The following is a 12,882-nucleotide window of genomic DNA, read 5'->3' as shown; positions in this document are numbered from 1 at the left end:
GTCAATGAATGTATGGCAGCGCATTGTTGGGAGGGTGGGGGGTATTGAGCAGTTTCAAGCACTTTAGTGAAGAGATCTCTTTTTCCCTACATTTCGCTGGTGTATGGAGAAGATCAGTCCACATTAGATCTGCCAGTACAGAAACCGCACCGTGCTTCTGCATACCCTCAGTCTATGAGTAGATGGAGTTTTTACAGCATGATCCTAACAAAGGCCTTCCCTGTGACTCAGAGGAAAGAGGAGTATTTGTAGTTGTTGCAGTCTTCTCTGTTGCCTTTGTTTTCCATTAAATGTTGATTTTTGTGTCAGGCATCTTCTGCGGAATGGATCCTAACATCCAACTCCCTGTCATGGGCCTCGGCACCTCCCTCTGTGACTGGATCCTGAACTTCCGAACCCGCAGACCACAAACAGTAAGGGGATAGGCAACAACACCTCCTCCATGATCATCCCCAACACCAGTGTCCCACAAGGCTGTGTTCTCAGCCCCCGATTATACTCCGTATACACCTATGACTGTGTGGCCAAATTCCCCTCCAACTTGATTTTCAAGTTTGCTGATGACACCAGTAGTGGGTCAGATCACCAACAATGATGAGAAAGAGTACAGGAACGAGACAGAGAATCTGGTGAACTGGTGCAACAGCAATAAACTCTCCCTCAATGTCAACAAAACTGACGAAGATTGACATCGACTTCAGGAAGCCCTTTCTACATCAATGGAGACAAAATAAAAATGGTCAATAGCTTCAAGTTTCTAGGTGTCCAGATCACCAAAAATCTGTCCTGGTCCCTCCATTCTGACAGTATAGTTCAGAACACCCACCAATGCCTCTACTTTCTCAGAAGACTAAGGAAATTTAGCATGTCAGCTACGACTCTCACCAACTTTTACAGATGCACCATCGAAAGCATTCTTTTTGGTTATATCACAGCTTGGTATGGCTCCTGCTCTGCCCAAGGCCGCAAGGAACTACAAAAGATCATGAATGTAGTCCAATCCATCACGCAAACCAGCCTCCCATCCATTGTCTCTGTCTACATTTCCCACAGCCTCGGCAAAGCAGCCAGCATAATTAAGGACCCCATGTACCCCGGACATTCTCTCTTCCAACTTTTTCCATCAAGGTACAAAAGTCTGAAGTCATGTCCCAACTGATTCAAGAACAGCTTGTTTCCTGCTGCCATCAGACTTTTGAATGGACCTACCTTGCAATAAGTTGATGTTTCTCTACACCCTCACTATGACTGTAGCACTACATTCTGCACTATCTCATTTCCTTATCTATGAACAGTATGCTTTGTCTGTATAGCATGCTAGAAACAATATTTTTCACTGAAAACTAATGCATGTGACAATAAATCAAATCAAATCAACTGAGAAATAAAAGGTCACACAAACTGGCTGAAGTAGTTTTGCACAAGCCATACTTGAAATTTGTTAGGCTACCGATTTGCACTTGAATTAGGCTACCTGATAATGGAGTGCCTGAGCAACATACTAGTGACAGTATGTCTATTTCAAACTGAAAAGGAGGCCGGGTTACATTTTAAAAAACTTTCCATTTACGCTTACCTCCCGCATCCTCTCCTGGAGGCCATCACCCATACTGAAACAAATTGCCTGGTCTACAATAGGCCTTTCACCAAACTCTGCCTGCTAAGATTCTAACCCTGGTGGTCCCATAAGCAACACCCCCAAAAAGAGCAGAAAATTAAACAAGTGAACTGACCTCGCATTATCTGGCAATTTCACAGGTGGACACTGTACCTACACAGCAATGTGCAGGGTTGTATTTTCAACTTTATTGTTTATTCTAAATACAGATTATATATCTGACTTCTGAACATCTTTGTTACAAGGAATCTACATTATCAGTCTCACTTTTTCTTACACTATATTCAGTTTATTTTAGATTTAAACGTTTTGGTGTATCAATTGGCTCTAGGTTTACTCAAGCCCATTTTAAGTGTGCTGGAACAAAAACTTCAGTTTAGTTGTGCAGTGTTCATTAGTCCAAAAATGTATGGGCTGTGTTGATTGGCCATTCTAAATTGCCCCTTACTGTCCCAGGATGCATAGATTAGAGGGATTAGTGGGTAAATAGGTAGGGATATGGGAATAGAGCTTGGGTGGGATTGTGATTGTTGCAGACTCGATGGGCTGAATGGCCTCTTAGGAGTCTATGATGAGTCTATTCTGTGCTCTGTAATGAAATACTATGAGTATTTCTCATCAATATCTGCTGAATCACTCTGTGATAGAACTTCCCCCCTCTCCACAAGAAGTGATATTTCATTTATTTTCTGTTAAACTTCATGGGCCCAAGGGTATTTTTTTGATTTGTCATATAAGCAGGCTCGACACAGGAACAAAAAAACACCGATTATGCTATTCTTTGTGAATAAAAGGACATCACTAATGTTTCTGGTAGTTACGTTCGGTACAGACACAATGGGCCAAAGGGCCTCTTATGCACTGTGTGATATGCACAACCATGCAGCAGCTTGAGAGGTAGCACTCAGGTTTTGCTCTGTGATGAATCATGCATATGCGTGGCCACACAAAATAATCTTTACAGTGTCTATGCACTGAAATTGCAGGTTGAGGATAGCAACTAGATTTTAAAGGGAACCATGAATTGATGGAAATTTAAATGTGAGTATATTTGACTGACCAATTGAATAACAAGCAGAGGAGAACCACATTCGTAAGTATTCAATCACGCAAAATATAACATTATGAAAGTCATCAAAATAAGTTACAATGCATATTCAAAAGTTTATTTATTAGTGGTACAAGAAGACTTACATTAACACTGCAGTGAAGTTACTGTGAAAATCCCTAGTCGCCACACTCTGGCGCCTGTTTGGATACACTGAGGAAGAATTTAGCACGGTCAATGCACTTAACCAGCACATCTTTCGGAATGTGGGAGGAAACTGGAGCACCTGGAGGAAACCCACACAGAGAAGGGGAGAACGTGCAGATTACACACAGAAAGTGATCCAAGCTGGCAATCGAACCCAGGTCCCTGGTGCTGTGAGGTAGCCGTGCCGACCACTGTGCCACCATTCTGCCCAACTTTAAGGTGTTCCTCACTGGCATAGAGAACAGGGAACCAACTGGAACACAAAACCGACCATGTTCTAGTTATTACTGAACTTTCAGCTACTCTTAATTGCCTTAGATGGAATCCATACAAATCTACTGGCGTCAAGAGCTGCTGCTGATCCACCTTCCTAACTTCATCAGGAGTGCAATGGAAATCCGGCTTGCTTGTGTAAAAAAGGATTTTCATCACGCTTCTTGCATATTACAATAGTGGAGTGAGAGCAATCCAGAAACACGTTGACTCACTGTAGTCATCTCCAAATCCGAACCACTGGGATTATCATGAGCTGATAACCAATGTATTAACAGGGATTAGCCGAGGATGCCACAGTGACATGTTGAAAAATGCTTTTTCTTCAGTGCACCAACATTTATTGCTTCATTATATCCCAAGCCTGCTATAGGTAAAGATTGTTATGTGTATTTATTATGAATATATAAATTTCATTTTGAAAATTAGATAAATTAATATTAGACCTAGATCTGGTCCCTTTGTATGTAGAAAGATGAACCACATATTTAATCAGTTTAGGAAGGAAACATTGATTAAGAATAGATCCTTTAGAATGAAAAGGAATACCTAATTTTCAGTAAGTTTATTAAAGTCCAAGACTGCGAATATTCGGCAGTCAAAATAACACATGGATAATGGTATTGTCATTAATTTACGGCAGGAATGCTGTAAAACTTGGAAATCCAAAGGTTGCTGTTCAAGTTGCTTTGCTCCGCTGTTAGCTTTGCAAAAATGCCAAATCGCTGTCTGCTTCACCATTGACAAGCAATGAATGACATGAAGTTTCTGTATTCGTGTGGTTGACATAAAACTAAACTCGCAACATCTTTCAACATGGTTTGTTTTCCCAGAGATGTTTTGTATTGTGTTGGATGTGCCTCTGGTCTTCGGTCATTAACTGTAGGCTTTGAAGATGGAAAGTGCTCCAGTTTCCTCCCGCAGTCCAAAGATGTGCAGGCTAGGTTTATTGGCTGTGCTACATTGATCCTAGTGTCAAGGGATTAGCAGGCTAAACAAGTGGGGTTACAGGAATAGAGCCTGGCTGGGATTATGGTTGGTGCAGAGTCGATGGGCCAAATGGCCTACCTCTGCTCTGTAGGGATTCTATGACTCTATGAAAGTGAGGTTCTGAAGGAACATGCCTAACATTTGAACTCAAATTATAGACACAGAGTTAGGACCAGTCCATACATAGCTATAAGAAAATCATGCATCATTATATCCAACAATATAGGAAAATTACAGTCCAAATTTACACCAAACATGCCCATCTACGCACCCCTAATGGGTCCCTGTAATAATTATGCCAATCCAAGCCCCTCTACCCACCCCAATTACCTCTCATATTCCCTATGCCCCCACATGCCCATGGCCCGTTGTACACCCTATGCCAACTTAGTAACAACTCATGCTAACCCGTGCACTCCCTTTGCCTTACTCTCTCCATGCCAACTCACCTAATACAATTTGACAGTTCTTTGACAGCTAGACAGTTCTTTGGCAGCTGGCCGGAGCTTTGATAGTTCCTTGGCACTTTGATATTTCCAATTAATCTTTGCATCAAATGAACATAAAGCCATATTCAATTTTAACAATCCAAAAGGCAGATTATTGGTGCATTACATTCTCTAGTGATGTTGCAGACCCATATACAAAGGGTAACTATCCAAACAAGGTGTTAGGAAGCATGTAGTTTCAGGTAGGACTCTTCATCTGGTGTTCTGCAGGTTGATCAAGCAGCCATGCAACAATATGCAACTGTGAATTGTGGTATCTCCTAAACTATGCAAGCTGCTTGGTGTAATCTCAAATCACAGCTGAATTGCCAATGTAAGTTTGTGAGCAAGCCTTGTGAGAAATGAGGCACTGGGTTCAGCAGTTCATGGAGCTATTTTTGCTTTGTTCTTGCACTTCTTTGTTCATGCCTTCTACTTTGCCAAGCACAGCCTCATGCTGATTTACTAATTGACCCCCTGTTGTAGAAGGAACTTTGCTGATGGCTGAACATGGTGCAGTCTGAAATGAGATACTTGACTGAAATGACTCATTGCAATCAATGACCCAATCTAGTTGGGCACTGAGAGGAGCAGAAGAATAATGGTGTAATTTGCTCTGCCACAGTACAACAATGTCTATAAGTAAACTAATAAAGTTAAAAGCCATGAAAAGCAAAGAAGGATGCTCAGGGTTTGGGAAAGCTGTCCAGCTCTCGTTTTCCAACTTTAAGGCCAGAATTGTATGTCGCTCAAGCGGATGCTTACATGACCTGGAAGCGCATGAAATTGTGTGGGAAGATGTCAGGCCTTCATCCTGATGTCATTGCGCACTCACACAATATGGGCCTAATTGCCCAGTTAATTGTCAACAGGCATGATCCAATTCAGGGCCAGGGACCCGGGTTTGATTCCAGCCTTTGGTGACTGTGTGAAATTTGCAGGTTCTCCCCGTGTCTGTGTGGGTTTCTTTCGAGTGCTCTGGTTTCCTCCCACACTCCAAAGATGTGCAGGTTAGGTGTATTGGCCTTGTCAAAATTTTCCCTTAGTGTCCCAAGATGGGTAGTTCAGTGGAATTAGCGGGGTAAGTATGCGGGGTTACAGCCTGGGCAGAGTGCTCTTTTACAAAGTGGATGCAGACACGATGGGCTGAATGGCCTCCATCTGCACAGTAGGGATTCTATGACTCCATGATTCACATGTGGGTGCCCACTGACAATTCAGTGGTAATGAAGCCTATGAAGGAGTTAATTAAAAGCGATTTCCCATAGCCCAACTACTTTTATGGTTGGCGGGCAGGCCAATTTGCCAGGTGGCCTTCTCATTTTAGCTACAATCTCGATCCAGGATGGGAAAAAATTTCAGAGCTGTAGTAAAATTTAAAAATATGTCTGGGGCCTGAGGTTTTCTCTTGAGTTCTGCTGTCAGGTGTTTGACGGCGCTGCCTGGACACATTTTGCTGTCTTTTTACAGCACATTTAATTTGTAGAGGTCTGCATCTCCCTGAGGCAGCTCCACAACGGCTGTCTGTCTTGAGGGAGCTCATTAGAAGCACCATTCTGCACCCTCCCTTTTCTTGGTGCCCTTTTCTCTTCGTCCTTGGCAGGGCTGAGCCTTTCTCAGCATGCGGTACAAGCTGGCTGCCCGTTAATTGGGAAATCATGCTCAGAGACTAAACACAACCAGAGTCGTATTTTGTATCTACTTCCAAGGCTGTCAAGCGTGCAGTCCCGACGGGCTCAAATCTGGAGCCTTACGGCTCCTTCCAGGCCAGCAATTTGGAAAAACCTCTCACAAGGAATGGAGTGTCAATTAAAAATTTAAAAGCTGTGAGTGATTGTTTTTTCTTCAATGTGGGATTTGCCGAAAGGTTAGGGAATTAAAACAGGTAGATAAAGTTATGACAAGATTAGCCAAGGTGTAATTGAATAGTGGAACAGGCTCAAGGGGCTAATAGGTCCATTCCTGTTTCTATGTCCACAGCTTCAGATGCTGGCTAATCATGTCCATCCTGCTCTTGAAACCAAATAGAACAGAGACATATACACAGCTCCAGCAACCATGAGAGAAGGTAGTGTGTAATCCAAGCCCAATACACATCGCATTTCAGGAGCCATAGAGTGAACACTTTGTCTACCAGCAATGCAGAGTTCCCTGGAAGATGAAAGACATGCTAAGGTGCACTGTGAAACAACGTTCTGGCAGGAATCAAAGTGTGTGTGCAGTATTCAATTTAGCAACTTTCCTGGGATCAGAGAATTTCTTCCAGGCATTTTGCCCAACTCTTTTGACAGCTTGGGTGTGTGTGTTTTTTTTAGCTCTGGCCTCTAAGGAAAATGATGATGTGTGGAACTTTCTCATTTGTTGACTAAGTGTCAACTCAGGTGCGAAAAACAAGGGTGTAGCTTTTCCAGCCAAAGATTGGACACTTAATTCAAAAGAACAAAAGAGGTGGGTCCCGCAACGTCACACTGGTGGGCGACCTCTGAATGAACCCATCCTGATGTGGGTATGCCGGCGTTGGACTGGCGTAAACACAGTAAAAAGTCTGACAACACCAGGTTTTAGTCCAACCTATTTATTTGATAATATACTCACAAGCTTTCGGGGTTAGCCCCTTCGTCAGGTGAATGAAGAGTTCTGGCCTCAGACAGAGCATATAAAGCACAGACAGTTTAGAGATTACTAATCAGTAATCTCTAAACTGTCTGTGCTTTATATGCTCTGTCTGAGGCCAGAACTCTTCATTCACCTGACGAAGGGGCTAACCCCGAAAGCTTGTGAGTATATTATCAAATAAATAGGTTGGACTAAAACCTGGTGTTGTCAGACTTTTTACTGAACCCATCCTGCCAGTAGCCTAAAGATGTAAAGAAACATAAACTAAAAAATGGAACTGTTCCCCTATGGTTGTGGGATCCCTTGGGATTCCACTCCCCAACATGAATTTCCCCATTGAATCCCCTCTCCTGCATCACCCAGACACTACCCTGGCAAGACACCCCCCCCCCCGCCCCCAAACCCCCACTTATCCGTGTGCTGCCAGTGGGTTCTGTTTGCCAGTTCCCTGTCCAACAAAACCTATTGTAGACCCCACCAGAATGATATGACACTGGTGAAGCGAGGGATGAATTCCCTACGTGGGGGGATAATACGGCAGGGAAGTAGATATAAATGCATGAGCATGGTGTTCCCAACTTTTCATGGCAGCAATCACATTTCAAAATTGGTAGGAGATGGGGACAATCTCAGTGGGAAATCTCGCCAGCGTAAAAGCCTTTGTGAGATCCCCGCTGGATTCTCTGTCTGCTTCAGCCTGCTGAGAAAAGGGGGCAGAAATCCCCCACCCTACCCGACTTTTTTTTACTTTATATTCTTTTTGCAACCTCAAAAGATGCTGACAATAGGCAGCGTTCTGGGAGCAGACACCAGAAACCAAGCTCAACAGAAAGTGGGCAAAGGGATTCATCAGTCCATCGGCAGAGAGCTGTGGGTGTCAAATCGGCATCTGGAAATGGCTTGATGGTTTCATTAGAGCAAAGCAGCCAGTGCTTAGGAGTCGCTCTTCGATGTTTTTCCTCATTGCCGGTTTAGAGTTCATTCCTGTCTCACTGGTGGAGATTGAATGGAATTAGATGACAGAATTCTGTAGAATAGACTGCACAGTACAAGCTCCATTAAAAAAAATATGATTTTGGATTGCAGCAAGATTGAAAGCAGATCAAAAAAACACCGGCTGTGACCGCATTTCTATTGCTACAGTAATTACCAATGATAGAATTTAACTTTAACAAAGATGTTTGTTTTTAAAGTTTTAAAGACTGAAGAAATTTAAATATGGACTTTTTGGGATATGATTATACTGTGAAGGGATGCTGCACTGTCAAGAGGTGCTGTTTTTCAGATGAGACATTAAACTGAAGCCCTAGCTGCCCAGCCACATGGATATAAAAGGTCCAGTGGTACTGTTTCAATGGAAAGCAGAGTCCTGGACAATATTTATCCCTCAGCAAAAGCAAATTAACTGACCATTTACTTCACTGTAATTTGTGGGAGCTTGTTATGTGCAAATAATAAGCTGCATTCAGCCATGTTAAAACATCTGCACTTCAACAGTGCTTCTTCATCTTTGAATTACTGGTAATGTAAAAGTGTAAATAAACAGGCTGGGATTTTCTGGCCTCGTTATTGCGGGGGGAGGGGGTGGGGTTTGTGAGCCATTCACATATCGTAGACTTTGGTGGGATCGGAAGATCCTATTGCTGGGAATGGCTAGAAAGTTCCAGAGGACTGTAAGAGCGTGATTTTCCCACCCCCGCTGCACTGTAGTGTAGCGGAGTAGAAAATTTCAGTGGAAAGGAAAATTTCACCCCGTGTAAATTTGAACTCTTTCTTTTACAGTTATCAATAACACATTTGTGATTTTTTTTAATGCATTCTTGGAATGTAGGTGTCAGTTCAAAAGTTGAGTTTATTTATTAATGTCAGAAGTAGGGTTACATTAACACTACAATAAAGTTACTATGAAAATCTCCTAGTTGTCACACTCCAGCGCCCTTTCGGGTTCACTGAGGGAGAATTTAGCACGGCCAATATACTTGGCCAGCTTGTCTTTTGGACTGTGGGAGGAAACGGGTGCATCTGAGGGAAACCCATGCAGAGACGGGGAGAACATGCAGACTCCGCACAGACAGTGACCCAAGCCAGGAATCGAACCCGGGTCCCTGGCGCTAACTACTGTGCTAAATACTGTGTCACCATGCCGCCCAAAGTCAACTTTTGATGCCCATCACTAATTGTCTTTGAGAAGATGGTGGCAAGTTGCTTTCTTGAACTGCTACTGTCCATCTGTTGCAGGCAGACCAGAAGTGCTGTTAGGAAGGGAGCTCCACATCTGGGAACCAGCAACAGTAAAGACTTAAGCTGGAATTCTTCGATCTCATCTGCAGCTGGGATTCTCCGGTCCTGCTGCAGTGAATGGAGATTTGGCTGAGTGCCAAATTCTCTGTTCTCGCTGGGAGCAGTGGCGCATCATACAAGAGCAGAGAATTCTGGCCATAGTGATATAATTCCAAGTGAGGAAGGTGTGTGGCTTGGAAGAGAACTTCAGTTAAAAACAGCTAAAGTAATCTTTCAAATTAAAACTTTTATCCAGTCAGCAGAAAATAACAGGAATATTTTACTGCACAAACACAGAAGTGATCTTTCCAAATCTGTGTAGAAAGTAGAACGCTCCTTGCTGCACGTTTTACATATCTGCTAGTGGGCTTAATCTTGATTGTAGCAGAGGAATGTCTATGTAATGGAATTGATCCACTGGGAATGAAAGGAATTAGACTACAGATACTGAATAAGTATGCCTCAGGTGAAAAGCTTAGCATAATCCTTAATGCTGAGATCTTACCGTGGGTCAGAAGTTAACTTGAAGTAATAAGGGCAAAAAACAATTGAAGGGCTTCATTCCAATCAGTTGAGGAAGGGCTATTTCCCCGTACTATTGCATTTCAATTTGTGTCTTTTTTCCAGGAACTTATATATAGGGGATTGTTCCCTCATAAATCCCCCTCTACTACAGCAGCATCTCTTGGTTCTGGAACAATCCTTAGAAGATTAAAAAGGATAAACTGCATTCTCAGTAGGTTTTTTTTAAGATAAATCAAACAGGCTCAAGGAGTCTGCTCCTCCTCCTAATTCATAAAAGTCCTAATTCGTAATTTTTTTATCTGGATTAAGCTCAGACCTGATGCTGAGTGGGCTAATGTAAGCATGGTGTTGTATTGTGCTACACTTGCGCATTTATGATTGTGCAGCCTATTTTTATGCGGATGAGACACATCTTACGGAGTCACTTAACAAGTTCAATGCTTGTGCAAATGGATTTGAAAAAGAAATAGGTTAATTTAATGTCAAGGACAGACAGAAGGGGAGAAATTCAAAGCAGTCAACCTACTGGGAAGAGGATGACGGCAATGAATGAATGAATGTCACAGGAAGAGATTGATTTCAGCAAAAACATCTGTACGTGAACTCTGTTCTTCCGTTGTGCATAATGGGTATCTTTGGATGTTTTGTCCTTGGCTTGATGTTGCTTCTTTGAAATATGATGGAGATTAGAGAGCAGCAATTAGCAAGGTTCATGCACCTAACTGCCACCTAGTGATCTTGCTAGTTGTGGATATATCTGGATGTTGTGTGAAAATGACATTGCACTTGACTTTGACACCTGCACTGTCAAATATTCCAATGACACTTGCTGTCAAGGTTCAGAAGCGAATAATGTTCACTATTCAGAAGAAGTACCAGAAGGTGACTGACATATGTAAAGCCATTTCATAGAAGGAAACAACATGGTTTTAGAAAAAAAGATGTGGGTGGGGGGGAGAAAACTGGTAAGAAAGCAATTTTTACATATCTCAGATGAAGAATAAAATTATAATTGATCAAAGTGTAGCTCTTGTTCAGTAAAAACTACAATAGCAAAACAAGAGGAACAAATTATAACATTTCACATGGTGATCTCCTAAAGCTTTAATATGACCTTAATCTATCTTTCAGCTGAAACAAAAATCTGCTTTAAGTATTACCATGGAGCCAGTGGAGCCCTTCGAGCAACAACCCCAAGCATCAGTGTGAGAAATCCTTCTGTTCCTGTGAGTTCCTACTCTATTGTGTTCACTATATTTACATCTCGATATCATTAGGTAATCACTCACGTTAATTTTCCATTTCTGCACTGGCAAGCTTAGATGTGACTAAAGATATCGATAAAAATAGAATTTGTCCTCTTTTTCACCACAGTGTGTAGCCACTGAAAGACAACAGATGGTGCTGTAACTGTACTGCAGCATATCACACCATTATGGCATTGTCCTTCTCTCCAAACATCTTTTTTCTTCACATTTCAGGTCTATACAAATTATCTCAGTATGTTTTGAAATAAAAGGAAACCTTCGCTGGAAACCTCTGACCTTGCCCAAGGCTGGGGTTCTCTGGCCTGGCTGGAGTTTTGGCTGAACGCCAAATTCTCCACTCTCACTGGCAACAGTGATGGGGCAAACGAGATCTGAGAATCCCACCTCTTACCTCTACATTTGATCTAATAAATTAATGATGCTTTAAAATCTACTTATGTTTACTGACACTGTTTATCATTTAATTTATTGCTTACAAAAGTGTGAGAGATGGGGCCTTAACCTAAGATTAGGTTCTATTCAGTCATTGTTCCTGTCAGTCATTTATAAAATACTATAAATGAAAGTGCATAGACATCCTCATGCTATACTAACATAAAGATTTGAATGTTCCCTATGCCTGTAAGGCAATGTGAGTTATATTTGCTGATATATGCTTTATCTTTTAAAAATATGATCAAAGGAATGTCTAATTCATTTGTCAGCTAGCTATTTGATTATTGTTTTTCATTAAAGAGATATAATTTGCCAATTTTTACTTCCTGTTCTTCTATAAGTCTTTCTTTGTGGTGAGGTCTGGTAACTGATTCAGATGACCATTATTCACATTGCTCCAACATTTGTAAGACATTGAATTATTTTCACTATCTGAGAATTGTAGTTAAACTCAATTTGTTTCCTCACCTCACAAGTGTACATTGGATGATATTATAAAATAGACAGTAATGAATCAGCAGCATGATTTTTATTTCCATTGAAGTCAGTAACAATAAATTCAAAAGAAATATAAAAAGATTTCCTGCTTGCTATCACTGGTTATACCTCATGACACAGTCAAAATCGACACAGTCATCAGCAATTTGTAACAAGCTGATTTGTTCCCCTCCTTATACCAGAACCCTGAGACCTCAACTCCCAGCCGTAAACCAAATCCAAACTAGGAATCAATCTTGGGCCTTCCTAGTTTTATTTACTGGATAAACTCGTTGAGTCACAAGGAAGCTTTTAGTTTTTAAGAAAAACTCCAAGGAGACTTATTACTTGTTGTTAAACTTTAAAAAAAATCAGAAACAAAAACAGAAAATGCTGGAAAATCCCAGCAGATCTGACAGCATCTGTGGAGAGAGGATAGAGCTAACCTTTCGAATCTGGGTGACCCACATATCAGCATTTTCTTTGCTTGTTTCAGATTCCTGCATCCACAGCATTTTGCTTTTAGCAAATCAGGAAACCTATTACAAAAGTATGGCATTAATTTCTGGAAAATCCAAAGTTGTTTTCGAAGTATATTAAGGCCAAGAAGATAACCAGAGAAAGAGTACATAAGAACATAAGAACATAAGAAATAGG

At 41.6% G+C, this 12,882-nt stretch overlaps 1 protein-coding gene across 3 annotated transcripts in view; it reads left to right on the top strand.

Annotated features, from left to right (window-relative positions):
- The window catches only part of LOC145356680 (E3 ubiquitin-protein ligase HECW1-like), a 434,978-nt gene that overhangs the window by 174,795 nt on the left and 247,301 nt on the right, over positions 1-12,882 (top strand). For all 3 annotated transcript variants that reach the window (XM_080209562.1, XM_080209572.1, XM_080209579.1), the window contains one exon: positions 11,177-11,271. In XM_080209562.1, coding sequence (XP_080065688.1) covers positions 11,177-11,271 — 95 coding nt within the window. The remainder of the gene's footprint in view (positions 1-11,176; positions 11,272-12,882) is intronic.

This window comes from Carcharhinus amblyrhynchos, chromosome 2 (assembly GCF_965287045.1).
Source record: "Carcharhinus amblyrhynchos chromosome 2, sCarAmb.v2.hapA, whole genome shotgun sequence".
Lineage (NCBI taxonomy): Eukaryota > Metazoa > Chordata > Chondrichthyes > Carcharhiniformes > Carcharhinidae > Carcharhinus > Carcharhinus amblyrhynchos.
The sequence above is the reverse complement of the archived record's forward strand: the minus strand, read 5'-3'. Positions and strand labels throughout refer to the sequence as shown.